At 37.9% G+C, this 27,817-nt stretch overlaps 2 protein-coding genes and 1 pseudogene across 8 annotated transcripts; 2 read left to right on the top strand and 1 right to left on the bottom strand.

The window, feature by feature from the left end:
* Positions 1-111: 111 nt before the first annotated feature.
* LOC147543763 (pentatricopeptide repeat-containing protein At2g03880, mitochondrial pseudogene) lies at positions 112-5,272 on the top strand (annotated as a pseudogene). 6 transcript variants are annotated; one of them, XR_015239764.1, is made up of 4 exons: positions 112-142; positions 925-4,303; positions 4,402-4,763; positions 4,896-5,272. The product of XR_015239764.1 is annotated as a pentatricopeptide repeat-containing protein At2g03880, mitochondrial pseudogene, transcript variant X6 (transcript). The 6 variants fall into 6 exon arrangements; XR_015239760.1 differs by having other exon boundaries at positions 114-142; positions 4,402-4,768; positions 4,893-5,272; XR_015239759.1 differs by lacking the exon at positions 112-142 and having other exon boundaries at positions 4,893-5,272.
* Positions 5,273-6,038: 766 nt separating this feature from the next.
* LOC147543762 (SNF2 domain protein) lies at positions 6,039-9,847 on the bottom strand. Its single transcript, XM_086635095.1, has 5 exons — positions 8,713-9,847; positions 7,822-7,874; positions 7,108-7,274; positions 6,859-7,010; positions 6,039-6,765 (listed from the first exon to the last, which is right to left on the bottom strand). The coding sequence occupies exons 1-5, from the start codon at positions 9,542-9,544 to the stop codon at positions 6,320-6,322; spliced, it is 1,650 nt and encodes a 549-aa protein (XP_086491221.1). The 5' UTR covers positions 9,545-9,847; the 3' UTR covers positions 6,039-6,319.
* A 14,092-nt stretch (positions 9,848-23,939) lies between these two features.
* Positions 23,940-25,012, top strand: LOC147543761 (uncharacterized protein At2g29880-like). The gene is made up of 3 exons (XM_086635504.1): positions 23,940-24,089; positions 24,181-24,291; positions 24,377-25,012. The coding sequence occupies exons 1-3, from the start codon at positions 23,940-23,942 to the stop codon at positions 25,010-25,012; spliced, it is 897 nt and encodes a 298-aa protein (XP_086491630.1).
* The last annotated feature ends 2,805 nt before the right edge of the window (positions 25,013-27,817 follow it).

The following is a 27,817-nucleotide window of genomic DNA, read 5'->3' as shown; positions in this document are numbered from 1 at the left end:
TTTTGAACATTTATGTGCCAGAACACTTTAGAAGTTACGAGATCTTTGGAAGTCCGGAACAAAAAAGATTTAGTAAAAAAGTCTGAACGAATAACAGGCCCTTAATGTTCTGGATAAAAGAAACCAGTAAAATCACTTCCTTGTAAAAATTAGGGGTGAGCAACGGTCGGTTTTTTTCGGTTTTGGCTCGAGCCGAAGCCGAACCAATAAGTCACGGTTTGACTAAATCGTCGGCCGAAGTCGAGCCGATCATTCGGCCGGCCGACATGGTTCGACTCGGTTTGGTTCGGCTCGGTTGAGTTCGATTGATCGGTTTAACCAATCACAATTTAGAGAAAATTGTAAACTAATGTCATTCATTTCATTGCATACATCGAAAATAAAATTTAAGAACTCATCATACTTTTCCACCATTACATATGCTAAAAATAAAAATTAAAAATTCATCGTACTTTTCCACGATTACAAAAATAAATAAATAAATAAATAGAAGTACGAATACAAATCTATAATTTTAAGTTATTAACTAAGAATAGGTTGTGGTGAATAGAAAATCAGTGAAGACTTACCTTTAAAACCTTTCGATCAAGTTGAATAGGTGGTTGATGAAGCCGACAACAACAACTAGGGAGGAGGACGGATAGTAGTATGGAAGATTCGATTAGGGGTTTTCTAATTTTTTTACTTTTTAGTTTAGCACTTTCTAACTTTACAAAATTATTATTTCATTTTTCCTTAGGGTTCGGTCGGTTCGGTTTGGGCGGTTTCTAGAAACTCAAGTCGAGGCCAAACCAAGCCGAATTTGGATTGTTCGGTTTTTCGGCCGAACCGAGTCGAACGGTGATCGGTTCGGCCCAAAAATCGGTCGGTGCGGTTCGACTTGGTTTGGTTCGGCCAATTGGTTCGGTTTTTGCTCACCCCTAGTAAAAATCTTCCTTTACTTCAAACTTGATACTTGACGACAAGTACTCGCTTCCTTCCTTCTTTCTTCAACCATTGACGTCTCAAACGACGCTCAACGGTGGAGCACCGCCTCTCATCTTCCACAACAACGGCAGCCGAAAACTGATTTTCTCTGTCCTAGTAGGTATTATATTGATCCAGTAGAACCAATTGATAAGATTCTGCAAAACTGGTTTTAAAGTTTGCAGCTTGAACTTCAGTCTAATGGAATGCGCATCACCTCTTTCAATATGCTTAGACCAATATCTGGTTTTCGTAAACTCTTCTTTCCTATACTCTCTCTTTCAAGTTTTCTCCATCAGGAACTTCTTAGTAAGAAACCCATATCTTTACTTTGCTTCAATCAGTATAATTCATCTTTACCATGTGTGCTAAAGATTAGTGAAACAGGGTCAAGTAATGTGGAGATCAATGGGGATGAGGAGAAAGAATTTGAAATGATTTCTTCTCCATTGCACTTTGAAAGGCCTCATAAAAACCCTAACTTATTTCTTGATTCTACAGAAAATAATTTCACTAAAGAGACATTGAAGCAGTACTCTGGATTGTTGCAGACTTGTGCTTCAAAAGGGTTTCTTTATAAAGGCAAGTTAGTTCATGGAAAGATTGTAAAGAATGGAATAAACCCAGACTCTTATTTGTGGATTTGTCTAGTGAACATGTATGCGAAATGTGGGTGCCTTCATTTTGCCCATAAAGTGTTAGATAGAATGTCTGAACCAAATGTTGTAGGTTGGACTGCACTGATTGGGGGTTATGTTGCATTAGGAAATGGCTATGAGGGCATTAGGTCGTTCTGGCAAATGCGAGATGAAGGTATTTTACCTAATGGGTTTGCCTTTGCTTCTGCTCTAAAAGCTTGCTCTATGTGTTTGGCCTTGGACTTTGCGAAACAGATGCATGGAGAAGTGATTAAAATGGGTTGTTTATCGGATATATTTGTTGGGTCTGCCCTCGTCGACATATACGCGAAATGTGGTGAAATGGAATTTGCAGAAAGGGTTTTCTTTTGCATGCCAGAACAAAATGTTGTATCCTGGAATGCCTTGCTTAATGGGTATGCTCAGACTGGTAATGGTAAGGAGGTTTTGATTCTGTTTCACAGGATGGACGACTCAGCCGTCAGGCTCAGCAAATTTACTTTATCTACTGTGCTTAAGGGGATTGCGAGCTTAGGAAACGCAAGAGAAGGTCAGGCAGTTCATTCTCTTGTGATCAAGAATGGGATTGAGCTTGATGAGTTTTTGAGTAGTAGTCTTCTTGATATGTATTCGAAGTGTGGGTTGGTCAAAGATGCACAAAAAACATTTGTTGGGATTTTAAATCCCGACGTCGTGGCCTGGAGCACGATGATTTCTTGTCTTGATCAGCAAGGACACCATCAGGGAGCAACAAAGCTTTTAGCTGAAATGTTGGAAGTTGGCATGGAACCTAATCAATTTACTCTTGCTAGTGTTATTAGTGCTGCAACTAGTTTGAGTGATCTGAGATATGGTAAAAGCATTCACTCTACTGTACTGAAACTAGGATTTGAGTCAGATAATTCAGTTAGTAATGCACTAATAACAATGTACATGAAAACAGAATCTATTGAAGATGGTCGATTGATCTTTGAATCCATGAATAATAGGGATTTAGTGTCGTGGAATACCTTCTTATCTGGATTCCATGAAGGTGATGCTTGTATTCAGGGACCAGTAATTTTCAACCAGATGCTTATCGAAGGTCTCAAGCCTAACAAGTACACATTTATTAGCACGTTGAGATCTACTTCCAGCTTGTCAAATGCGAGCTTTGGGCAGCAAATTCATAGTCATATTGTGAAGAACAAATTAGACAATGATGGATTTGTAGGAACAGCGCTCCTTGATATGTACACGAAATGTGGGTGCTTGGAAAGTGCGACTAAGGTTTTCACAAGATTGAGAGAACGAGATTTATTTACATGGACGGCAATTATTAGTGGATATGCACAGGTCAGTCAAGGGGAAAAAGCAATTGAGTACTTCCGTCAAATGCAACGAGAAGGCATAAACCCGAATGAGTTTACTTTCGCGAGTTGTTTGAGAGGTTGTTCCAGTATAGCGACTCTGGAAAATGGCCGACAGTTACATTCAAGTGTCATTAAATCTGGCCAACCAGATGATGTATTTGTCACGAGTGCCCTAGTCGATATGTATGGAAAATGTGGATCAATAGAAGATGCAGAGGCTGTTTATAGAAGCTCAGTGTCAAGGGATATAGTTTCGTGGAACACAATGATCTGTGGGTATTCGCAGCATGGACAGGGAGAGAAAGCGCTTGAAACATTTCAGAACATGTTGGATGAAGGCATCAAACCAGATGAGGTAACCTTTCTAGGTGTTCTTTCAGCTTGTAGCAATGTGGGCTTGTTAGAAGAAGGGAAAAAGTACTTCGAATCGTTAAAAAAAGTTTATGGGCTTACACCGAAGACTGAACACTATGCGTGTATGGTGGATATTCTTGGTCGAGCAGGCAAGCTTGACGAGGTAAAAGAGTTCATCCAGAAAATGAATCTCACCGCTAATACCATGATTTGGCAGACAGTTCTTGGTGTTTGCAAAATGCATGGTAATGTTGAATTTGGGGAAGTAGCAGCAGAAAAACTCTTCGAACTTGAACCAAATATTGATTCGACTTATATTCTGCTATCGAATATATATGCAATGAAGGGGTGGTGGGATGATGTCGCTATGGTAAGATCAAAGATGACTAGTCAAGGGGTGAGAAAAGAACCAGGGTGTAGCTGGGTAGAAGTCAATGGTCAAGTTCACGTTTTTCTGGCGAAAGATGGTTCTCATCCAAATGTTAAAGAGATTTATCTAAAGTTGGAGGAACTGAACCAAAAACTAAGGTCAGCTGGATATGTTCCAAATACTGATATTGTGCTTAATAATGTTCCGGATGAAGAGAAAAGGCAGAGTCTCAAGTATCATAGTGAAAGGTTGGCCCTCGCTTTTTCCCTTATTAGCATGGAACCTAGTAAGCCAATAAGGATTTTCAAGAATCTACGTATCTGTGGCGACTGTCATAATGCCATCAAACTCCTCTCAGATATCATTGATAGAGAAATTGTTATTCGCGATGTTAGTCGTTTCCACCACTTCAAGAATGGCTCTTGCTCTTGTCACGATTATTGGTGATTGGATAGATGATATATCTTATATTGGCAAAATCAATTCCAAGAAGGCAGAGATAACTGCCTGAAAACGAGGAACTAGGTACTCGAGAACCAAACCAGGGACAACTCTTTCAACTGGATTATTCTACATCCAAAATCAGTTTTCAGTTTAATCAATGTTGCTGGCATAAATAGCGAGTTAAGAATCATTTATTACCTTATCTGGTTTCATCAATCTTTATTTATAATGAATTTTGTTGCTAATATGTTCATGCCTTGTTTGTTCATTATTCCAGGTTCATCCATGAAACTTGCATTCTTAAAGGAAGGGTTCGTCCGCAAAATGCTTCTTGTCACCCCGTTTCACTTCATCTTTTTGTTGGCCTTCCCTTGTCGATATAACAGAAAATACGTCAATAGTAACAAACTGCACCACTTTCTCAATCTAAGTCAGTTCGTTCCACTTTATAGGATTACTTTGACATGCTATTACATTCAAGACGAACAGACGGCACATTGTAAGCCTTACCAGAATCTTGGGTGCTGCTGAAAAGGTTCATTGGCTTGAGCCAAATCTTCTCATGGTAATGATGTGAGGTTGTTAGCTATCTGATCAGATGGGTTCAAGCTTTCGTTTTGAGAAAAAAAAAAGCCAAGGGTAAGGTAAAATTATTTCATATCAATTAGATCCACTGCCTTCTACAAATTTGAACATCTTGTTTCTCCAAAAGAGTTATAATCTGATATGCTAATCCTTTTTCTCTCATGTTCTCGTATCTGTTAGCAGCAGCTCCACCACCCGTTCAAAGATTTATAGCCATGTTGAAAGCCTGGACATACTTTCATGCTTGGCTTACCTCAACCCTTTCTGAAGTCAGTCTGACCAAGTGACTCCTGAATGTTGTATTTGAGTGCTTCTGATTTGGGATTCATTGCTGAGTTAGAGAATTTGGAGAGAAATTTGAAGAATTTAGAAATCAAACATCAGTCTATGGCGTTGCTTGCTTCCACTCCTGGTTCTTAATGGTGTAAACAAGTCTTCGTCGAAGCCCATTAAGAGAGAAATTTTTATCATTGTTGTATCTTTATTTGGTTTCAATATTTTACGTTATTGTTGTTTTATGCATGTGATATTTATTTTGTTATACAACTATATTTCTTTTAAAACTCTTGGCTAGTTCTTTTTGTTCATTACATAACCTATTAGAAAGTCTATAACATAATGGGACTATGTCTTATTTTTTGTTTTGACTCGTGAACTGTGATAGAGATTTATCTAGCAATTTTATATAAGAAACAATCTAGCAGTTATTAAAGATGAGACATAGTTTTCTTTCGTATACTAACACTAAAGTTTCATTGAAAAACCAAAGATCCCCTTTAATGTTCTTTTGAGTTGACGGAGCACTGGAGTACCAAAAGCGAGCATCTAACGCCTATATTAGAATGGCGTAAGGGGCTTTCGCTTAAGAGCTTTAACTGATAGGGGTCATAGGCTAGGCTTAGGAGTTCCTCCTTGGGGCTTTCGCTTAAGAGCATCTAACGCCTATATTAGAATGGCGTAAGGGGCTTTCGCTTAAGAGCTTTAACTAATAGGGGTCATAGGCTAGGCTTAGGAGTACCTCCTTGGGGCCCTATACTCGAAGAAAGATACTTTAAGTAAGATAGGGGATTGAAGTTGTTTTAAGTTATGCAGGGGCATCCTGTATTGTGGAATACAACATCCACTCTACATAGAATCCACTTTACATAGATGAGGCATACAGACATTCCCACCCATTTGCCTTTGGTCTTGCATATAAACCCGAAGCTGTGTTGCTTGTACCAAGGAATGAAATTTCAATTTTGGTAGAAATTTCGATAGACATGGATGACCAAAATATTTTCAGAAATGCTAAATATAACACACTTCAAGATGGAAAAGCTCAAAAGAGAAATGAAAATTTGTAGGCAGATATTACCTACAAAAACATTACTAATACTTTCCAACCTACAAGAATTAAACATCTGATATTCTGAAGTTTCTTTCATAGAGACTGCTTGAATGTTAACAAAATTTGCAGAACTCAGTTTAGTACAAACGGTCAGACAGAACCGAGGTTCAGAGATGCAACCACAAAATCGTGAATGATGTCAGTAGACTATTCGGGTATTCACTAAACCTATTTAAAAAGCGTAATTCATGAGAGCCATGTGACATTTTATTGAAGCACCTCATTCAACCATTTCTTCGATATCTTCATCAGAGGTCGGATTTTCTACCTCACTTTCACTACTCTTACCGTCATCGCCGGAAGGCAACTGCACCCTAGAGAGATCGTATTTTTGGAACTTCACTTTAACACTTTCATCACCTTTTCTATTATCTTTGCGCTTCCTTCTTGTATCGTGGGTGGCAGACTTCATTCTCTGGGCAGCAGCCAGAAAAGCAGAATCCATGGAGTCGATCATTTCCCGATCACCCTCACCATTATCAGCTTCTTCTCCTTCCCCTTTTGAATCAATGTAGAAAAGATCTTCATCTGCCGATTTTTTGTCTTTCTTAAATACTGATTCTTCATTATCCAATTTCGACAAATCAGCTATTAACTTGGGGTATAATTTTGAATTTTTCAGATCAAATACTTGCACTCCTTGGTTTTCTAGATTTAGTAACCACTCTAAAACCATAAGATTAATGTTCAGTTAAAAGCTAGACGAGAAAATCATGAAATATGAAGTAACTGACTGAAGGGCGAAGGTAGACAGCTTACTGAGAAGAGCCTGGGGTGAAGAGACATTCAGTTTGCTTGCTTTTTGATCCATTCCAGTTTGATAAGAGGCCCACTTAACCAATTGAGAAGGTAGACGAGAATTAGATAATGCATTTATGTAAGAAATTGCTTTTGTCTGTTCCTTGTTTGATCTGCATGGCAGTAAAAACAAACAGATTTTAATATACTCAGATGCTGAAGTACCAGTTTCACAATAATCCAAGTCAGAACTACTTTTCTTTCTCTCACCTGGAAACCTGTACGGCTTCATGGACAACAATCAATCTCGTAATTGCAAGATTTTTCATGAAGTCTGATGACGTCCCAGATTCTCCTTCAGGAGTAAGGAATGAATATTCCACCAGTACAACAACATCATAGAGAACTTTACGTAATAAGAATTCGTCTTCAGAACCCTGAGATCAGACAGGCGCTTAACTTGCCATATATCACAAAAAACTAAGACTAAATATATTTTTGAGATAATGAGCTAAAGACACAGAGTAGCTATTAAGTATTAAGAAGTGATAGAGAAAGTCTAAGAAGTAATTGAGGAAATCAGTATCAGTGTTCCTGCGATTGTGAGCACATGCACTAGATATCGATGGATCTCTATTTAGATAATTAATGAATATATCTGGAACAAACTGAGGAAACTTGGGCCACTAATCGTCAGTCAATTTTGTCTCATAGTACGTTATGATAACTAGTGGATGCATGTCCACTTCCCGAACACCACAATATCGTAATATACTCTCTGAAAGAGACCAGTAGTTTCTCGCTTAGAATTTTCTCCCTGGTGCAGAAAATGAAGACTGAAAAACTATCTTGGCAATAAGGAAGTGACAGGCAATCTTGGCTCCAGTTTAGTAGATAATATATGTTTAATACCATTACCACCTGATGATTTGGCCAACTAACTAGTAAGAAAAGAATAACAATTGATTAAAATGCATGACTGACCAATAAGGAAGTGACAGGCAATGTTGGCTCCAGTAGTAGCCTCAGAAGCATCCCTGAAAACCACCAAAGCGTAACTAATTAGGCAAAGCAGAACTTAAATAACCAATTATGAGGAAAGTTGAGTTCGCTAAACGATTTGCTGACAACATGCATATTCCTATATAATCATTGAGCAGAACACAAGAATCCTATCAACTTGATAAACTCAAAGTTGTCAATTCTTTACTTAAAGGAACGTGTCTTGTAACTTATAAATGCTCCCTTGTATATTTACACTTCATTACTTATGTGTGTACTCAAATAAAAACTCTCAAATACACAGAAAAAAGTCTCGGATGATTATAAGAGACCATGGGTAGTTGTGTCAAATTGCTATTGCAATGGGTAATGCTCGCATCTGTCATTTGAGGCATCATATGTCGTTCAAGTTGCTACATTTCTTGATAATTCCAATCTACAAGGAGAAACAACAAGGTAGAACCCAGCAGCACCCTTAACAGCTCAAGTACTTAACATGAGGCACTTCACGCCTTCAATGTGTCTCTAAAATCATTTGAAGGTATTCTAAATTCAGAACAATCAGTCACTCAATAGTACGAATCTGCAAGTATAAAAATTCATCGTATCGTATATAAAACCTAACCAACTGAAAAACAATTCAAGCAAATGGAGGACTTTTAGATGATTGTATATATTAAGTGGCATATCTAGTACAACCCTTGTGAAATAGCAGGAACTTCAACCTAAAGTTTGGAAGTTCCGTATGATTTATAAGTGTTATAAAAAGAGCACTAACAACAAATTCGATATAAATTCCCAAGTTACTAAAACATACAAATATACAATTCAAGTAACCAAAGAACTCAAACAAGTACTAGAAAACAAACTCACCGAAGAAGTAACAGTTCCGAAAAGCAGTCACAGCGCCAACTGCCCATGTCTTCAATTCTTTCTGCAACTCAGATTTTCCTGAATCCCCATTAAACTTCAAACACAAACTTAATAAGAAAGACTCGACGATGACAACCCCAGCAAGGTAATCAATCCTAATCTCCAGACCATTAAACCCATCTCTAATCTCATCACTAACTAATGGAAAAAACACTCTCATAACTTCTTTAATATCATTTTTCCCCTTCGATTCATCTATCGTCCAAACACGAACTAAATCTGCAAAACAATGAACTAAACCAACAGAAAATTCCTCCCCATCATAGTTATTACAAGCACAAATACTAATATAACTAATAATCCCATCAACTAAACAAACAAGTTCTCTCATCGCTTTTTTTTCTCTCTTCGATAACAAGTTCTTCTTTCCAGATAACTCAATAGCCAATTGATGCAAATCAAACAGAACTGGAGCAAGAACAGCTACACTTTTTACTCCACTACATGAAGATGAACAAGCAGAAATCAACTGAAACAGATCTTTACTTTTTAAAACTCGTTCAAGACAATCATTTTCTTCAGATAATTCATTACTACTTCGATACCTAACAGCAGAATAAAACCAGATTGTTTCAAGTGGAGGATCAACCCTAGATTGAAGTAATCGAAAGAAAATCGAACTAAAACCTGAAAAATCCGAAATTCCTTTTCGACATTCATCTAAAAATCTCTCAATTGATTCTTTTAACATTATTTCGTGATTTTTGCCTACTAGAAAACTGAAATTGTTCGATTTGGTGACATTTGATGAATCCATTACTACCATATCCATCTTGAGAAGTAAAGAAGCAGATGAACGTCCTTAGGAAACCTAAATTTTGGAAGTTTTCTGGCTAAAATTGAAATTCGAATGGACAAGAGTAATGAAGGCGCGGAACAGTAAAACCCTAGCTTCGCTCTAGTAAGAGAAACGGAGGAGAGTAAGGGTTTAAAGCACTAATACGCGAACTACCGATCGGACGGGTGTGAGTAATTCTGGACTGCGAGATTACGTTGACCCTAGAAAAACGACCGTTAAGAAAAAGGCTAGCGATATTTGGACGAAACTTTTTGCTATATACACGAATTTTAAAGTGGTCACTCAGGAGTACACTAGGGTATTGCTCGTGCCTGAGGGCACGGACAGTTATATCAATCAACATTCAACGAAATTATTGAAGAAATCAAACGAACATTAAGTTCTCGTAAACACATATTACCAAGAAATGTAATATGAAGAAATCAAACTGAACGGTATGAGTACTAAACCCTAGAACTTGTAATTTTTCAATTTGATAGGTTATTTTGGAAATAGATATTATGAGAAAAAAAAAAAGGAAATATGTTATTTTAATTCTAAACCTGTGTTGTGCAAGAAATAATTATTTTATATGGGTTATTTTATGAATTTTTGGGTTCCTAGTCCAAAAATCTACCCCTAAACACACATTTAGTCCCCCCTAATATTAATATAGGATTTTAAGCCAAAATAATAATTATAATGGATATTTAGTCCAAATTATTTAAAGTATATCTAGACTTCAAAGTTTCAGTGTTTTTTCTGTTGAAAAATTCTTGTTTTGTTTCATAAATTACCTGTCATTTATTGTTAAAGTTCATACTTTATTTTATGTTTTTCATACTTTATTTCATTTTTTTTATATGTGTCATACATAACACATTATTTATCAACAATGTTTCTTCCAAAACGAAAAGGACTAAAAACCTATTTTCTGGGAAGATTGGACCTTAAACTTTTTTTGAACTTTATTTTGGACTTAAAACCCATGGACCCTTATTTTATTTCTAAACCGAAAATCTTTTTTTTTCCTTATACTTATTTTTCTTAGATATATTATTTTATTTCTAAGAAGGACTATATTGTAATAATGGGAAAGGGCTTCTAGACAATATATATATATATATATATATATATATATATAATTAAATAAGGAATTTGTCCCTTCTGTTTTATATAATAGATTTTCCATTCTGTTTTATATAATAGATAATAGATGTTGTCACACCCATAAAATTTTAGCTATGTAATGAAGCCGGTCTATGGGCATATGTGACATCCCTTTCTTTAGTGGGAGCCTTTAAAATTAGCTAGAGAACTCAAGAGGACATCATATTAGGCCTAGCAAATAGACTTGAGCCATGTTTGACACATTTATGGACTGCTAAGGGAGGAATTATCTGGAGATACATGGAGCATTAAGGAGTACTCTAGAAGGCTTCTATCTCTCTGCACTTTCTAGCCTTTAGATCTTATACATGTTTTTAATCTTGATCGTCCATTGTAAGGGTCTAGTAGTAAAAATAGAGGTTAACCTCCTCATTTGTAAATCATCCAAGGAGTGATCTAAGCAAGTGAGTCAAAAGTGTGAGTGACTTGGGGAAGCGTGCGTGTATACACTTGTACTTGAGAGTTCTCAAGGAAATAGAAGAGACCCTTCCACCAAGTTTTAGTGTAGTTAAGTAGAGCACTCTTGCTAGTTCTCTTAAGTACTTTAATGACTTAGGTCTCTTGTGTGATTCTGCCACCAAGGGATATTGTTTGCCTATAGTCAAGGTTACTTCGCAAACTTGGGGAATGGCTAACTTGTGCTCGAATTTTACCAATCTTGAAGCATAAGTGCGACACGGTTAATAGACGACACAGCTCGGTCGAATTTTACTCTTGACAATGCGTTTGTAACTCAGTTGGTTGTGTACTATTCGAAACTCATAAGCCCGGGTTGCCCAAGCGATAAGGCCTCCAACAAAAAAAACTTGCAAAAACGTAGGCCAAAAGGGGGAGTCCTATTCGGAACTCATAAGCCCAGATAGCGAAAGCGATAACCCAGCCATTAAAAAATTAGCCCTGCTAAAACGCATACCTAAAGGAGGGGCTCTATCCGAACCTCGTTAAAACCTAAGCACGGATAGCGAAAGCAATAACCCGGCCACCAAAAAAGCAAAGCCTACTCCGCAGGCAAGAAAGCAAAGCCCAACTCCTCAGGCAAAAAAGCAAATGCTTCGCAGACAAAAAAGCAAAGTCATACTCCACAGGTAAGAAAAGAAACCCCGCTCCACGGGCAAAAAAACCAACCCCTGCTCCGCAGGCCCAAAAGCAAAGCTTTGTTCCTCGAGCGAAAAGGCAAAGCCCTGCCTTGTAGGCCAAAATCAAAACCCTGGTAGCCCAAGCTATGATCAAGCAAGGAGACACAAAAATCAAAACAAAAAGAAGCCCTGTTAAGCAGGCAAAACTACAAATTAGGCAGGTTATCTGTTGCGCTAATACTTTTTATATTTTGCAGGATGAGACCTTGCTTTTAGTTAGCCGGGGTTCATCATCTAGTAAGCCTAGGTCATGCATGATCCAGCCTAACCTACTAACAACTACTGTTATGTAAGAGTGTTATGTAGAGAAAATAGCGCAAGAAGATAAACAGAGAAGAAACAGAATCAGAAAGCTAATACATTCACTGTCAAAAGATCATCATATTTACACATCGAAAGAAGAAGAAGAGGGAGAAGATAATGCCGAAGGGGGGTCAATCGGGGTAACAGAAGCAAAAATCACCACGACTGCAAGCCTACCATTACTCTCAAACGAACAAGATATCCCATCACTTTTTAAAACAACGGGTCTGGAATCTTTGAGAACACCTCTCTCAGATTGCACTAACAGACAGAAAGGACGGGCTTGAAGGATAAGCTCCAAATTTGCGAGTCGAGACAGTTGCCTTTGGGAAAAGGTTCTCACAAAACCTTCTCCTTCTACCTCAACATGAAGATCTTCAACGGTTAACTCGGGATCACAGAAGGTCGTGTAGAAGGTCATACCGGTGTTTCGTAAAGAAGTGACGCAGACAACAAGAGAGGCCATAGAAAGAAGAAGCGTTCATGTCCTCTATGAACAAACGAAACCTATAAATAAGAAGGATTTGAGGCGACCGGGCACCACGATCAAAGAGATATAACGGCAAAGGGCGTCGCATGGAGAAACGAAGAGACACAATTAAAACAATCAAAGAAAGCAGAAGAACATGAAGATAAGTGCGGAACATTAAGAAGAAATAAAAGAAAAAATGTATTAATCTTAATGTCTATTACAGAAGAAATTACAGCTAAAGATAACAGAGTAAGCATTTTCGCTCAGGTCTATTACAGAAGAAATTGCAAGATAGTCGAAGAAATTTATCAATTCTCCTATAACCTGGCAAAGAGAAAGGAAGGAGAGCTGAGGAATGAACCATCCAAGAGTAGCATGACGACTCTGAAATACAAAGATTGGGAAGATCTCAAGGTTTCTCCTAAATCAACAAGTTTCCTAGTCCGTGACAAGACTTCATCAAGAGAATGGGTCAAGCAATATGCTCGTTTATGCCTGAATCCCGAGCCTCCCAGAGAAGAGACGCCAATAAGCATCCCAGGTAGGCATCCCTATTGCATGAAATGCCCTCCCTTCGACAACACTATTGCATGAAATATGAAGAACGAATAGCTTCAAGGCATAACTCAAATAAAGGTCTCATCCTTTCTTGAAATCGAGGAAGCCAGAAGACTTCAAAAGAAAACGAACAACTTAGGAAAAGTTGTCCATAAAGAAAAGCTAACGCCAAACACGGTATTTATAGAGGGAAGATGGAGGGAAAAAGCCTCGACGGGGGCATTAAAGGATAAAAATCCCTCGAAAATTGACTAAGTAATAATAACACTACAAGAAATCACGACGAATCTCTGACCAAGTCAAACAAGGCATTAATGTGATAAGAAACGCTTGGAGCCATGCACCAATCAAAGGAAAACACGAGTCCCAGGAGTGACACAGATAAGGTAACATGATCAATTAACTAAAAGGCAAATTCAAAAAATGTGTGATCAGAAGATCAAGCGTCTGACATTAGAAGATCAAAAAATAAAGGAATGAAGCCCAACTCCCAAGAGCAAAGCCATTAACACGCATCGCATGCGAACAGAAACGCGGGCAAACGCGGTAAAATCAAGCTTGGCAAAAGTGAGCTCAACAGAACAACCCAGCAACGCACGTCCCATGGCGTCCTGTGCTGTCCCATGGCGTCCCGTGCTGTCCCATGGCGTCCCGTGTTGTCCCGAGCCTTACTAAGGTCGTCACGAGCCTTACTAAGGCCGTCCCGAGCCTCATCCCTGTAGAAAGAGCCTCAGAATAGACGACACAACTAGGTCGAATTTTACTCTTTGACAATGCGTTTGTAGCTCAGCTGGTTGTGTACTATTCGAAACTCATAAGTCTGGGTAGCCCAAGCGATAAGGCTGCCAACAAAAAAAACATTACAAAAACGTAGGCCAAAAGGGGGAGCCCTATTCAGAACTCTTAAGCCCGGATAGCGAAAGCAATAACCCAGCCATTAAAAAATTAGCCCTGCTAAAACGCATGCCTAAAGGAGGGGCTCTATCCGAACCTCGTTAAACCTAAGCACGGATAGCGAAAACAATAACCCGGCCACCAAAAAAGCAGAGCCTAGTCCGCAGGCAAGAAAGCAAAGCCGTGTTCCTCAAGCAAAAAAAAGCAAAGGGAGATTTGCTGTTTGGACCCCATTTCCTATAATTGACTTGTTGCTGTTTGGACTCCCTTTTTCCAGTGTTGCACTTTGGACTCTTTTTTGACCGAATCAGCAAAGAATGTTCCTTCTCCAAAGGACCAATATTGCATTTTGGAATCCCATGCCCCTCTCTTGTTTACTTTCTCTATCTAAACGGACCATTTCAATCATCCTCTAGAGCATACACCATTTTTGTCAATCCAAACAGCAACGGTTGAGTTTGAAGATCCAATGGATTATTGGGTACTCCAATAATCACACAAATTTTAGAGTGAGGAAGGGCTTTTAGATTATTGGGGTTGTATCACAGAGAAGAAGGTGGGTAATTTTCTCTAATTAAAGAAATGAAACTAGGTTAGTTGGAGATAAGAGATTAGAGACGTGTTCTTATATTGATTATGTAAGGTGTTAGAATCGATTCAGCTTTACTTTTTTGTTTTTACCTATTTGATCATCAGAATTGACTGATTTCGTTTTAGAATTCATAATTAGAATATAAATTTTTCTTAAATGATGTATATAAAGTAGTTAATTCTTGGATAATATCTGGTCTTCAATGGAATTTACTACTTCTGCTACTTGTCATTAATTCAAGTTGTAAATATTCATTGTTGTTATTTCTCATTTTCAAATTATTGGGTGCTAACTAATGAGGTTCATATAAGCTGAAACTTAGGTTAAATCGGTGAGACAAACTTGAACGTTAAACTAGAGATTAGATGGCGGACAACAATTCATAATCACAAATTGTTATGATAGTTTTAGGGCAATTAAAACTCAGTCGTATGGGTTTTTATCCAACAAATGGTTGTTTTTCTTGAGTTGCTTGTGCTAACCCATTTCAACAAAAAATAAAAAATAATGAAGTTAGATAAACACATACACATATACATACTTTCTCTCTCTCCCTAGATACAAGGTGTTGAGTTGATAAAGGGGTAGGTTATCAGAGGTAGAGAGAGAAAATAAGAGAGTGAGAAAGTAAACAAGAGAAGGACATGAAGTTCCAAAATTGATTATGTTAGAGTAGGTTGGGGATTTTTCTAACTATAACTTTAGAGAAGGAATATTCCTTATTGATTCCGTCAAAAGGGAGTCCAAAGTGCAACATTGGAAAAAGGGGGTCTAAACAACAAGTCAATTATAGGAAAGGGGGTCCAAACAGCAAATCTCCCAAAAGCAAATGCTTCGCAGGCAAAAAAGCGAAGTCCTACTCCGCAGGAAAGAAAGGAAAGCCCCGTTCCACGGGCAAAAAAGCCAACCCCTGCTCCGCAGGCCCAAAAGCAAAGCATTGTTCCTCAAGCGAAATGGCAAAGCCCTGCCTTGTAGGCCAAAATCAAAACCTTGGTAGCCCAAGCTATGATCAAGCAAGGAGACACAAGAATCAAATGAAAAAGAAGCCCTGTTATGCAGGCAAAACTACGAATTAGGCAGGTTATCTGTTGCGCTAATACTTTTTACATTTTGCAAGATGAGACCCCGCATTTTAGTTAGTCGGGGTTCATCATGTAGTAAGCCTAGGTCATGCATGATAAAGCCTAACCTACTAACAACTACTGTTATGTAAGAGGGTTATGCAGAGAAAATAGCGCAAGAAGATAAACAGAGAAGAAACAGAATCAGAAAGCTAATACATTCACTGTCAAAAGATCATCATATTTACACATCGAAAGAAGAAGAAAAGGGAGAAGATAATGCCGAAGGGGGGTCAATCGGGGTAACAGAAGCAAAAATCACCACGACTGCAAGCCTACCATTACTCTCAAACGAACAAGATATCCCATCACTTTTTAAAACAACGGGTCTGGAATCTTTGAGAACACCTCTCTCAGATTGCACTAACAGACAGAAAGGACGGGCTTGAAGGATAAGCTCCAAATTTGCGAGTCGAGACAATTCCCTTTGACAAAAGGTTCTCACAAAACCTTCTCCTTCTACCTCAGCATGAAGATCTTCAACGGTTAACTCGGGATTAGAGAAGGTCGTGTAGAAGGTCATACCGATTATTCGTAAAGAAAGGGTGACACAGACAACAAGAAAGGCCATAAAAAGAAGAAATGTTCATGTCCTCCATGAACAAACGATACTTATAAATAAGAAGGATTCGAGGCGACCAGGCACCACGATCAAAGAGATGTAACGACAAAGGGCGTTGTATGGAGAAACGAATAGACACAATTAAAACAATCAAAGAAAGCAGAAGAACATGAAGATAAGTGCGAAACATTCAAAAGCAATAAAAGAAAAAATGTATTAATCTCAATGTCTATTACGGAAGAAATTACAGCTAACGAATTACAGAGTAAACATTTTTGCTCAGGTCTATTACAGAAGATATTGTAAGATAGTCGAAGAAATTTTATCAATTCTCCCATAACCTGGCAAAGGGAAAGGGAAGGGGAGCTGAAGAATGAACCATCCAAGAGTAGCATGACGACTCTGAAAGACAACGATTGGGAAGATCTCAAGGTTTCTCCTAAATCAACAAGTTTCCTAGTCCCTAACAAGACTTCATCGAGAGAATGGGTCAAACAATATGTTCGTTTATGCCTGAATCCCGAGCCTCCCATAGAAGAGACCCCAATAAGCATCCCAGGTCGGCATCCCTATTGCATGAAATGCCCTCCCTTCGACAACACTATTGCATGAAATATGAAGAATGAATAACTTCAAGGCATAACTTAAATAAAGGTCTCATCCTTGAAATCGAGGAAGCCAGAAGACTTCAAAAGAAAACGAACAACTTAGGAAAAGTTGTCCATAAAGAAAAGCTAACGCCAAACACAATAGTTATTGAGGGAAGCTGGAGGGAAAAAGCCTCGATAGGGGCATTAAAGGATAAAAGTGCCTCGAAAATTGACTAAGTAATAATGACACTACAAGAAATCGCGACGGATCTCTGACGAAGTCAGACATGGCATTAATGTGATAAGAAACGCTTGGAGCCATGCATCAATCAAAGGAAAATATGAGTCCCAAGAGTGACAGAGATAAGGTAACGTGATCAATTAACTACAAGGCAAATTCAGAAAATGTGTGATCAGAAGATCAAGCGTCTGACGTCAGAAGATCAAAAAATAAAGGAATGAAGCCCAACTCCCAAGAGCAAAGCCATTAACACGCATCGCATGCAAACAGAAACGCGGGCGAACGCAGTAAAATCAAGCTTGGCAAAAGTGAGCTCAACAGAACAACCCAGCAACGCATCCCTGAAGAAAGAGCCTCATAACACAGACCTCACATGCAGCTCTACCAAAAATTTCAAGTCTCACGGAGTACAACCCGGCTATCAGCACAATCTTGGTTTAGGTATACTTGAAACTTTGAAGACTTATTTAATTATTTGTTTAAATTATTTATTGCAACATCATAACCCACGTGCAGATCGCACGCATAAAAGAAAGTCAAAGAAAAGACTTCTAAGTTCTTCGACTTCTTAGTTTCTTTTGATGCAGGCGCATCCAAGACGACCCCACAAGGCTACACGACCATGGCCTAGTTGGCCAAAGATTAGCAGTTTAGTAAGAGTTCTAATTATAGTAGGATTCATAAGTAATCTAGGTTTAGGAAGTTTCTTTATTTCAGTATCTCTATTATTTGGGAAAGTCTAGTTTGTGTCTATCTAGGAAAGTTTAGTAGTCTATAAAAGGAGGTCCAGTCTATTATTGATATTCATATCGAAGAGAAAAACCCCTTGAAGTTTAATAAATTTTAGTTTATTTACAGTTATTTACCGTTCTTCGTTTATTTACATCGTTCTTCTTTTAATTCCGTTGCGACTACATCAAGTGGTATTTAGAGCCATTTTTTTTAACCAATTACAATGGTTAACACTACCGTTCCTGCTACACCTATTAAAGAGAGGACACCAACTTTTGCCTCCGAATGGGACAACATCAACAATAAGTTATCCTCGGTTACAAAACTGGAAGAAGCTTTCGAAAATTACAAGAAAGAAAACATGGAAAAATTTGACCATATCGATCATAGATTCGATCAAGTCAATGACTCCATCAAGAATTTGTCTCGACAACTCGAAAGTATATGCAAGTTACCCTCTTTTACCTCCATACCATCGACCTCAACCACGAACCAACCTTCATCACACCGACCGACTCCACCCATCACCAAAACACCTATCATCACCGGTTCTACCACCCCCACCACTAACCCTATCTTCGGCCACACCGTGTCTAACCCTTGCCCCATAACACCATCGATGACCAACACCTCCAAAACCATAACACCACCATACACCACACCAATTCTTTCTCTACCTTACCTCACTCCCACTACCCTATCGGCACCTACCTTCTCCTTCACCGACTCGATTCACCCACCTGTCGGCTATCACCCACACGACCCTATTCCCTAGATGATCGACGCCACTCGATGCCCCAAGACCACTACACATCAACTCGCACCCAAAGTGAACAACTCCACCAATCCACAAGGACGATCCCACCTTACATAGACCATCGTTCCTACTCCTCTAACCCCCCACTCGAACACCCAGACTTCACACGAACCAACCCTATCGTTAACCCATACTCCCATCGAAACCATGACCTCGAACAATCACGAATAACCGAGTTTAGCCCCCTCTGAATCCAACACCGACAGGAGTCCACCCCCTCTCGCCCACTAAACCGAACGTCACCTTCAACCACCCACCAACCCGAAACCAACCCCAACACCCGCTATTCAGTAATGCACACCCCATCACGAAACCGTGACAACGAACCCGTTACCAACCACCACCACGATTACCCACCTTACCCACGAAATCGAGAAGCAGACCACTCCCAAACCCGAACCCAAACCTATGAACCAGATCACCCCCATATCCGTAAACACACCCGTGAACCGTACCCACCCTATACCAGGCCCATCATACGAACACGGTCAGCAACACCTACTCGTCACCCACATGACAAAACCGAGGCTCACCCGTCCGACTACGGCAATGATCACCAACAAACCAACTCTTTTTACCGTATTCGAATGGATGTCCCGGCCTATGACGGTACGATAAACATTGAGGACTTTTTGGATTATATCTCCCGTCTCGAAATCTTTTTCGATGTTATGAAGGTTCACGGACATGAACAAGTACGTTGTGTTACTGGATATTTGTCCAAAACCGCTCTTACTTGGTGGAAACAGGAATCCGAACAACGCCGAATATTAAATCTTCCACCTATATCCTCTTGGTCCGAACTTAAGCCACTCATGATGGCTCGATTCCTCCCTCCTGACTACGAGAATCAATTATATTTGGAATATCTTCGTTGTCGCCAAGGCCGACGCTCAGTTGAAGAGTATGCTTCAGATTTTCAGCGTTTGAGTACCCAGCTTAATCTTCCCGATACAGAATCCATGAAATTGGAAAAATTCAAAGACGTTCTTCGAAGTGACATTAAGGATCTTGTCAACCTACGTTCTTTCTCCTCCGTCTCTGAATGAATTAGTGTGGCTCGTTCTTTTGAGTCAGATTCTCGGTCCATTTATCGGGGTTATAACACTCGTAATACTTATCCTAAACCACCACCAGATGACTCGGATCAACACAAAACAACGGACGACGGATCAAAGACTTTACCTGAAAACCCATATAAAAGACCCCCTCTAGTTAGTGCTTTCGTTGCTTTGAAACGGGTCATTATTCTAATGCTTGCCCTTTACGTGGTAAAGCAAATCTTGTGGAGAAAATTCAAGACTTGGATTCGGGCGATGATGACGTCGAGCGTGTCGACCTTGACCCCGACACCGGCGACCGTGTCATGCTAGTAACTAGAAGGGTGCTTTTTACTCCTCTTGCGCCAGATCATTCTCAACGGAAGAACTTGTTCGTTACACGAGGTACGGTTTTAGACAAAGTTTGTACTATTATTGATAGCGGTTGCATAGAGAATTTGATTTCAGCTAGACTTGTCGCCTACTTGGGTATTCCTACGATTCCAAAGCTTCATCCTTATCGTACGGCTTGGATTCAATCTGGTAGCACTACACGAGTTGATCGCATATGTACCTTTTCAATTTATATTAGCTCTTCCTATTTGTCTGATATTACTTGCGATGTTACCGATATGGATCTCTGCCACATTATTTTGGGACGACCTTGCCAATTGGATGTGGATGCTACTTACAAAGGACGTTTGAACGTTTATGAGTTTCCATGGCAGAAGAAGATTATCACTTTATTACCAATTGAAGACGGCTCTACTGAGTTGACCACCCTACAGAAGACGGTTCAGGACGAACCTTCTGGGGAACGGGGAGCTGATACATGCGCATCCAAGACGACCCCACAAGGTTACACGACCATGGCCTAGTTGGCCAAAGATTAGCAGTTTAGTAAGAGTCCTAATTATAGTAGGATTCATAAGGAATCTAGGTTTAGGAAGTTTCTTTATTTCAGTAACTCTATTATTTGGGAAAGTCTAGTTTGTGTCTATCTAGGAAAGTTTAGTAGTCTATAAAAGGAGGTCCAGTCTATTATTGGTATTCATATTGAAGAGAAAAACCCCTTGAAGTTTAATAAAGTTTAGTTTATTTACAGTTATTTACCGTTCTTCGTTTATTTACATCGTTCTTCTTTTAATTCCGCTGCGACTACATCATCTTTACTTTCGACTAAGGAGTGGCGGGACTCGTGATGATACAAAAAATAATCATAATTAAGTTGACTAAGGTCAATGATTCAAGAGAATACTGAAATCCCGCGGGTCAACCCGCATCAAGTCAGCAAGGGAGGTCGAATTCGAAGGAGGTCTGCGACTCAAGCTCAGAATTGGGGGTTGGTACGATTGTCCTATGCACCTTTGTCCTGGCTCAAATACAACTTAGTCTGCCCTGGGATTCGTGAGAAGGCTAGGGAAGTCCACATAAGTAAGGTCGATACCTTAAGCCCTAAATGTGGGAAGGTAGAAGCGTGATAAACGCTTACCTACTTAAGCCAAAATCTAGTCCATGATCCCAGTCGGTGAGGATCTTAAGTATTTTAACTTAGGCGCAAGAGTCTTAAAATGAGGAAACTTCTCTTAGAGAATCTATTAACTCGGAAAGATATCTATCGAGGATCCTTAAATAGAGCTCCTAAACTTGAAAGATACGAGATAAACTCAAAAGGAAATCGTAAATCTCTCAACTACGAAATAGTAGTTCCTATGTAACACGACATATCTCAACCGTCTCATCATCACCGTCTATCAACAGTCGGCCACAACAACCTATAAAAAGGGAATCAAATCACCTCGAAGAAGGTAAGAACTCCACGGTTCATTCAATACCCAATCTTTATCTGTAAGGGCAATCTGATTGTCTTGAGCGTTAGAGATATTTCCGAGCTCCTTGCAGAATTCCTCCCAGGTTCTTATGAGCAAGATTGATGGTGGAAGGAATCAACGGAGCGGAATCAATCAACCAGGCGTGATCCAGCATCAAGTCTCTTTATTCTGACTGATAATCAGACTGACAAATTTTGACATCAGCAGAACCTTGAAACTGGTCATGTGGTAGTTTCTTCAAATCCATTTTGATTATGTGTATTACTTGATTGAAATTGAAAGTAGTGGAATTAAAGTGTATTTCATATTTTTCTTCCCACATATTCCATAATAATAAACAACATTTGTTAAAACATGTATGATGCATATTTAAGTAGTCTGAAAGTAACGATTGAATCAATATTTGATCTTGGGCATGAGTTGCCTCAATATTAAATAGCTAAAGTAGACGTCGGGTTTGCGCACAGTCTTGACATAGGTGTTTGGTCGTTTCTGGTTGTAGAGAGCAACATGGTTAAAGGTCAGGTGGTATTGGGAAAGTTTCCCTAGGTTTGCTCGAACAGGCAAACCGTTATAGATCAACTTCCAAACAAAACATCTTACTTTTGGTGGAAGGATATTATTTTTATCAAGTTCTTTCGGCCGCGGTTTCCTGGTGAAAAAATGACAGAATTTCGATTAAGAAGTTCTTGATAAAAAGATTTCGTGGCAAAAATACTTGTTTTCATCTTTGTCCATAAGAACGGATTATCATCTATTCATCTTAGTTTCAAGATAGCCTAATATTGAGTATAGGCATCACCAATTTCTTGTTTGATAATGACCCTAAGGGGGGGGGGGGGGGGTAGTGGTTGTGGACTTTGAGGGACATGGCAATGTCCGTCAAAGTCTGTGTTATTGGTTCGGGACATTTTAAATGTCCCGAAATATCCGTGTTATTCATTTGGGACATTTTAAATGTCTCGAAATGTCCATGTTATTGGTTTGAGACATCATTTCTTGGGACATTTGGGAACATTTTGTATGCGGGACATTTGGAAGATTTTAAGAAGAGATTTTTGTGATTTTTGACCCACATGTGTCCACCAAAAAAGGAGAAACATTTGGGACATTTTGGATCTCTTCATTCTTCACGGGCAGGAAAGGGTGAGTTCGAGAGAAAATCGATTTCAAGGAGCCGAATCAAGTAAGGACCGAGTTCTTCACCATAGTTCTTCTCCTTTTTCTTCTTCATTATAGTTCTTCTTATTCTCTTTTCTATTCTTCATTTTCAAGTCAATTTTTTCATTTTTTAAGTTTTTAGGGCAAGAAGGGGCTAAAAGTTCTTTACCATCATCATCATCATCACACTTTTCCAGTCAAAAAATCTACAGGTAATAAACTGAACTTCAATTTTTTATTAGGTTAAAGATTCTATTGGTAAAGTTTATTAGGTTATTAGGCCAATTTTTTCAAGTTTGAATGATGAACAGTATGAGTAGTTGTTTTGGATAGTGAATAGTATTCGGTTGTTAAAGATTTTTTAAATAATGAACAGTATGAGTAGTTATTAAAGATTACTAGGTTATTAGGTTGTTTGAATGGTGATCTCTTGCTTAATGTATGAAGATTTGAATGGTGATCTTTTGCTTAATAGACAAACAATTGTATGGTGATTTCTTGATTAGTAGTTGTCTCCTGAATCATCCATTTTTGTTTAAAATAATTAGGTCAGTTTTAGGTAGCTTCCAACCCACTTCAAGACAATAAAAAACTGCATCTGCAGCAGATATTGTTTTGTCATATTACTATGTACATGAATATAATATGAACCATGGTGATATATGCAAAGTTATAAAAAAGCAAATGTCTGAAAGGAGCTTGAATTGTACTTTCTATCAAATTATTAGTTGCCTTTGTACTTTCCGTGTTTTGTGTAAACTTTTGTTTTGTCATATCATGTTTGTCACTGTTGGTTAAGAAAGTCGACCTGACTCATGTATATACACCAAAATGATATCTCATCGATCAAGTGATAGTTCTTGCAAACTTTAAGTTTCCTTTTTAATAACTTTGACATGTTTTGTGTAAACTTTTTTTTGTGGAAGATTGGGAAGATGTTAGTTCTTGCAAACTTATGTTTGTTTTAGACAACAGTTGTAGTTGTTCGTAGTATTATTAACTTTAGATAATTCAATTTTAACTCTTTAGGACTTATAGAACTTATAAAAGATAAATAGTTGTAGTTTTGACGTTTCAAAATATGTATGTAGTAGTTGTTGTGATATTTATATTCTTGAGGATATAAAGTAATGTTAAGTATTTTTCTTCTTATACGTAGTACCGTAAAATGGATACTTCAAAGCAAATAAATGCAACCAAAGAAAAAGTAGCTTATAAGATTTGGACTATGGAAGAGACGAATCTTTTATTGAAGCTTCTAGTAGAAGCCGTAGGCTTCAATTGGCAGGATAGAAGTGGATCTTTCAATAAGAAGTTGGTGGAGACTAAGATCTTGCCATCATTAAATGCTCAACTTAATTGCACCATATCATATGCCGAACAATCAAAGTCACTTCAAATATTTTCAGAGGAGATATAAAGCATACCACGAGTTATTGAAATTCAGCTCTGGATCTGGTAATGACTCAACAACGAAGAAGTTCACCGCCGATGAAGAAATATGGGATAATTATGTGAAGGTCTGCATATGTTTATTTACTTGAGTATTCACATTCTTTATATTTGGTATCCACACTAATAAGATATTTTTGGTGAATTTTCTAGTCTCATCCAAAGCCTAGATCGATGAAAGAGGCATGTGATGACTATGAAGATATATGCCTCGTGGTCGGAAATAAAAATGCTAGTGGAAAAGGAGCAATGAGTCTACACTTTGAACAAAACGATGCAAGAACCTATCAAGATTGTCAAAGTACTCACGGAGGTCCAACACTGGATGATTGTGGATTTGATGATGAGGGTAATTTTTTCATATACGATAATGTTTCTTCATTCCAGGGGGAGCATGAAGTTCCACAAGGACCCTTTCCAACAAGTTCCAATAATGCATGTGAGGCAACCATTTCAAACACTCCTACTACACGCACTAGAAAAATGCCAAGGAAAGATCTCGAACAAAGTAGTCTTATGGACAAAGATGTCATGGACACTTTACCAAGTGGAGTGGTATCGGTTGCAACTAATCTAGAGGCAATTCGTGGTCTCATGGAAGAAAGGGTTAGGAAAGAAAAGGAAAGAAAAACTACTTTTTTAGATGTTATAATGGAAATGTCTGACTTATCTACTGACGATAAGTTTAAGTTAGTAGAGTTGCTTGACACTAAAGGGAAACAAGAGATGTTTAAACTCTTAGCACCGGAGGAAAGGAAGAATTGGATTTCTACAAAGCTCCATCAGTAAAAAGTGTGCTTAAATGTTTTGGTTTTTTGTCGTAGTGACATCTTTTGGAATGATCTTGTCACTTGAACTTGTTAACTTGTTATATATAACTTATGGTTGAATCTTTTAGTTAGTAACATTTACATGATCTTTTTTGTGAAATAACTTTTATGTGTATTTTGTAAGTTGCTAAAACAAGTTAACATCAATGAAAGTTTTGTTAATGTTTGATAACTTTATAGTAAATCTTTGATAAGTTATTTGAATGTTTTACCATCTCTGTCAATATTTGAAATCAAGTTCTTTTACCTTTTAATGTAATTATTTATATTTGGCATGAAGAAATTGTAAACTACTAATGCAATGGATATGTCTATTTGTATAGGTACGATTTTCTACAAATGGATACACGTAATGAAGGCGAAAATGTCAGATCTAGTGAAGAAACTGAAGAGAACATTGACGGTAGTGATAATGATAGTGATAATGAATCGAGGGAAGAAGACGAATTTTATGATAGTGTTGAGATTGTAATGGCTGGTGCTTATTCAGTAGTGTGTGTCGCGACAAAAGTAATAGAAATCTCAGGTCATCGGCAAATTGAGTATCCGTTATTTCAACGTCCTATTACTAGGTTTGGGCATGAATTTATAGAAAGAGTACTAAATGAGGATCAAGAAAACTTTCGACGGATGTATAGAATGTGTCCTGATGCATTTCGAAAATTATGCAACATCATCAGAGAGAAAACACCACTACGAGACACAAGATATATTTGTGTGGAAGAAATGCTTGCAACGTTCTTACTTATCGTTGGTCAAAATTCACGATATTGTACGGTACGCGAGACATTCGGTCGATCTCGTTGGTCAGTCAGTAAAAATTTTCATCGAATATTAACAGCCTTGAACACAATTGCACCACAGATGATGGTCATACCTGCAACAACAACCCCTGCTAAAATAAAGGACAGTACCACATTTTATCCATATTTTAAGGTATCCAAACTTCACTTCTAATTTTTGTTTTACCTGCTGAATTTAGTTATCTGAACTTCAATTCTAATTTTTGTTTTACGTGCATAACTTAGTTGTTGACCTGCTAAGATGCAATTTTATTTTATAATATTTATTTAGGACTGCATCGGAGTCGTGGATGGTACACATATACCAGCTATGGTACCAGAACGCGATGAATGTGTTTATCGTAACCGCCATGGAATAACTTCTCAAAATGTATTAGCAGTCTGTAACTTTGATTTGGAGTTCAGATATGTGCTTAGAGGTTGGGAGGGATCAGCTCATGATTCAAAAGTGTTAAATGATGCTCTTACAAGAAGAAATGGACTAAAAGTTCCACAAGGTAACCATTACTTTTACGTTTACCATACCTATAGAAACTTATATCGTGCATCTAAAATATTTATTTTATTAGGTAAATATTATCTAGTAGATTGTGGATTTCCAAATCGGCGATAATTTCTAGCTCCGTATCGTGGTGTTCGTTATCATCTTCAAGATTTTGCTGGTGAAGGTTGTGATCCAAATATAGCTGTTGAGTTATTCAACCTTCGACATTCTTCTTTAAGAAATGTAGTCGAGAGGATATTTGGTGTGTTTAAATCTCGATTTACAATATTCAAGTCCGCACCTCCATTTCCGTTAAAGACTCAAGCAGAGATAGTATTAGCATGTGCAGGATTGCACAATTTTCTTCGCAAAGAATTTCGTACTGATGAATTTCCTCCAGAAGAAGAAAATCAGCCGTATTCAGTTCCCTTGCCAGTTTTAAATGATGAAATTGATACTGGTTCGGTTTATCAATCCCAACAATGACAACGTGAAGAAGCTAATGAATGGCGAGACAGCTTGTGTAATCATATGTGGGCAGACGTTGAACTACAAAACTAACTTAACGTGTATGAATTATGTTTATTTTGTTTGAACAATGTAGGGTTATTTTGTCTGAACTATTTTATCATAACACTTGTTTAACGTGTATGATCTATGTTTATTTTGTTTGAATGTGTTTGTTTTGTTTGAAATATGTTTATTTTGAGACTAATTTGTATGAATTTGTCAATATATACTTTGTATAAATTAGTTTATTGTTGGACTAGTTTGAACAATGTATATTTGTTAATAATAGTATAACAGTAAATATTCATCAATTTCCCATCAATATCCACGAACATGCAAATGTTCTAGAAAGTTTTAAAAAAATATCTTTAAAATATTAATAAAAATATGTTATTTAGTATGATAAAACAATAATACTACTACTAATAATAATATTAAAATAATAAATATCCACCAATGTCCACAGATAGTTAGATGTCTACGAAAGTCAAAAATAAAAGTATTAAAACAAGAAATATCTACCAATTTTTCGTCAATGTCTACGGATACCCAGATGTATATGAAACTCCAAAAATATTCTTTTGTAATATTAGTAAAAAAATATTATTTTTAACAACAACAACAATAATAATAGTAATAGTAAAATATTCACTACACATTTTGTCTAAGAACTCAAATCTTTGAAATGTCAACAACTTTTTATTTAGAGTTAATTCCTATATGGCCCCCTACTTTGTGACCAGCTTCCTTTATGGCCCCCTTTTTTTCGTAAATTCAAATCTGGCCCCCTATTTTCAAGTAAATGTCCTAATTGTCCTTCCTATTTATAATTTTTCAAAATAAAATTAAATACATTCCACCTCATTTCCACCTCACCTCTATCTCCACCTCACATGTCTCTCCACCTCACCTCTCTCTCTCCACCTTTCTTTCTCTCTCTCTCCACCTTTCTTTTTCTCTCTCTCCA

Source organism: Eschscholzia californica, unplaced genomic scaffold, assembly GCF_041429995.1.
Source record: "Eschscholzia californica isolate CP2 unplaced genomic scaffold, dmEscCali1.0.p SCAF_4, whole genome shotgun sequence".
In the NCBI taxonomy this organism is placed as follows: domain Eukaryota; kingdom Viridiplantae; phylum Streptophyta; class Magnoliopsida; order Ranunculales; family Papaveraceae; genus Eschscholzia; species Eschscholzia californica.
Note: the sequence above shows the minus strand (reverse complement) of the source record. Positions and strands in the feature narration are given on the sequence as shown.

Excerpts from the sequence above, each read along its gene's own strand:
- LOC147543762 (XM_086635095.1), bottom strand. The coding sequence starts at position 9,544 with ATGGATATGGTAGTAATGGATTCATCAAATGTCACCAAATCGAACAAT. Across the intron at positions 7,275-7,821 it reads TGCCTGTCACTTCCTTATTG|GGTTCTGAAGACGAATTCTT; the intron begins GTCAGTCATGCA and ends GTCTGATCTCAG. Across the intron at positions 7,011-7,107 it reads GAAGCCGTACAGGTTTCCAG|ATCAAACAAGGAACAGACAA; the intron begins GTGAGAGAAAGA and ends ACTGCCATGCAG.
- LOC147543761 (XM_086635504.1), top strand. The coding sequence starts at position 23,940 with ATGGATACTTCAAAGCAAATAAATGCAACCAAAGAAAAAGTAGCTTAT. Across the intron at positions 24,090-24,180 it reads GATCTTTCAATAAGAAGTTG|AGGAGATATAAAGCATACCA; the intron begins GTGGAGACTAAG and ends AAATATTTTCAG. Across the intron at positions 24,292-24,376 it reads TATGGGATAATTATGTGAAG|TCTCATCCAAAGCCTAGATC; the intron begins GTCTGCATATGT and ends TGAATTTTCTAG.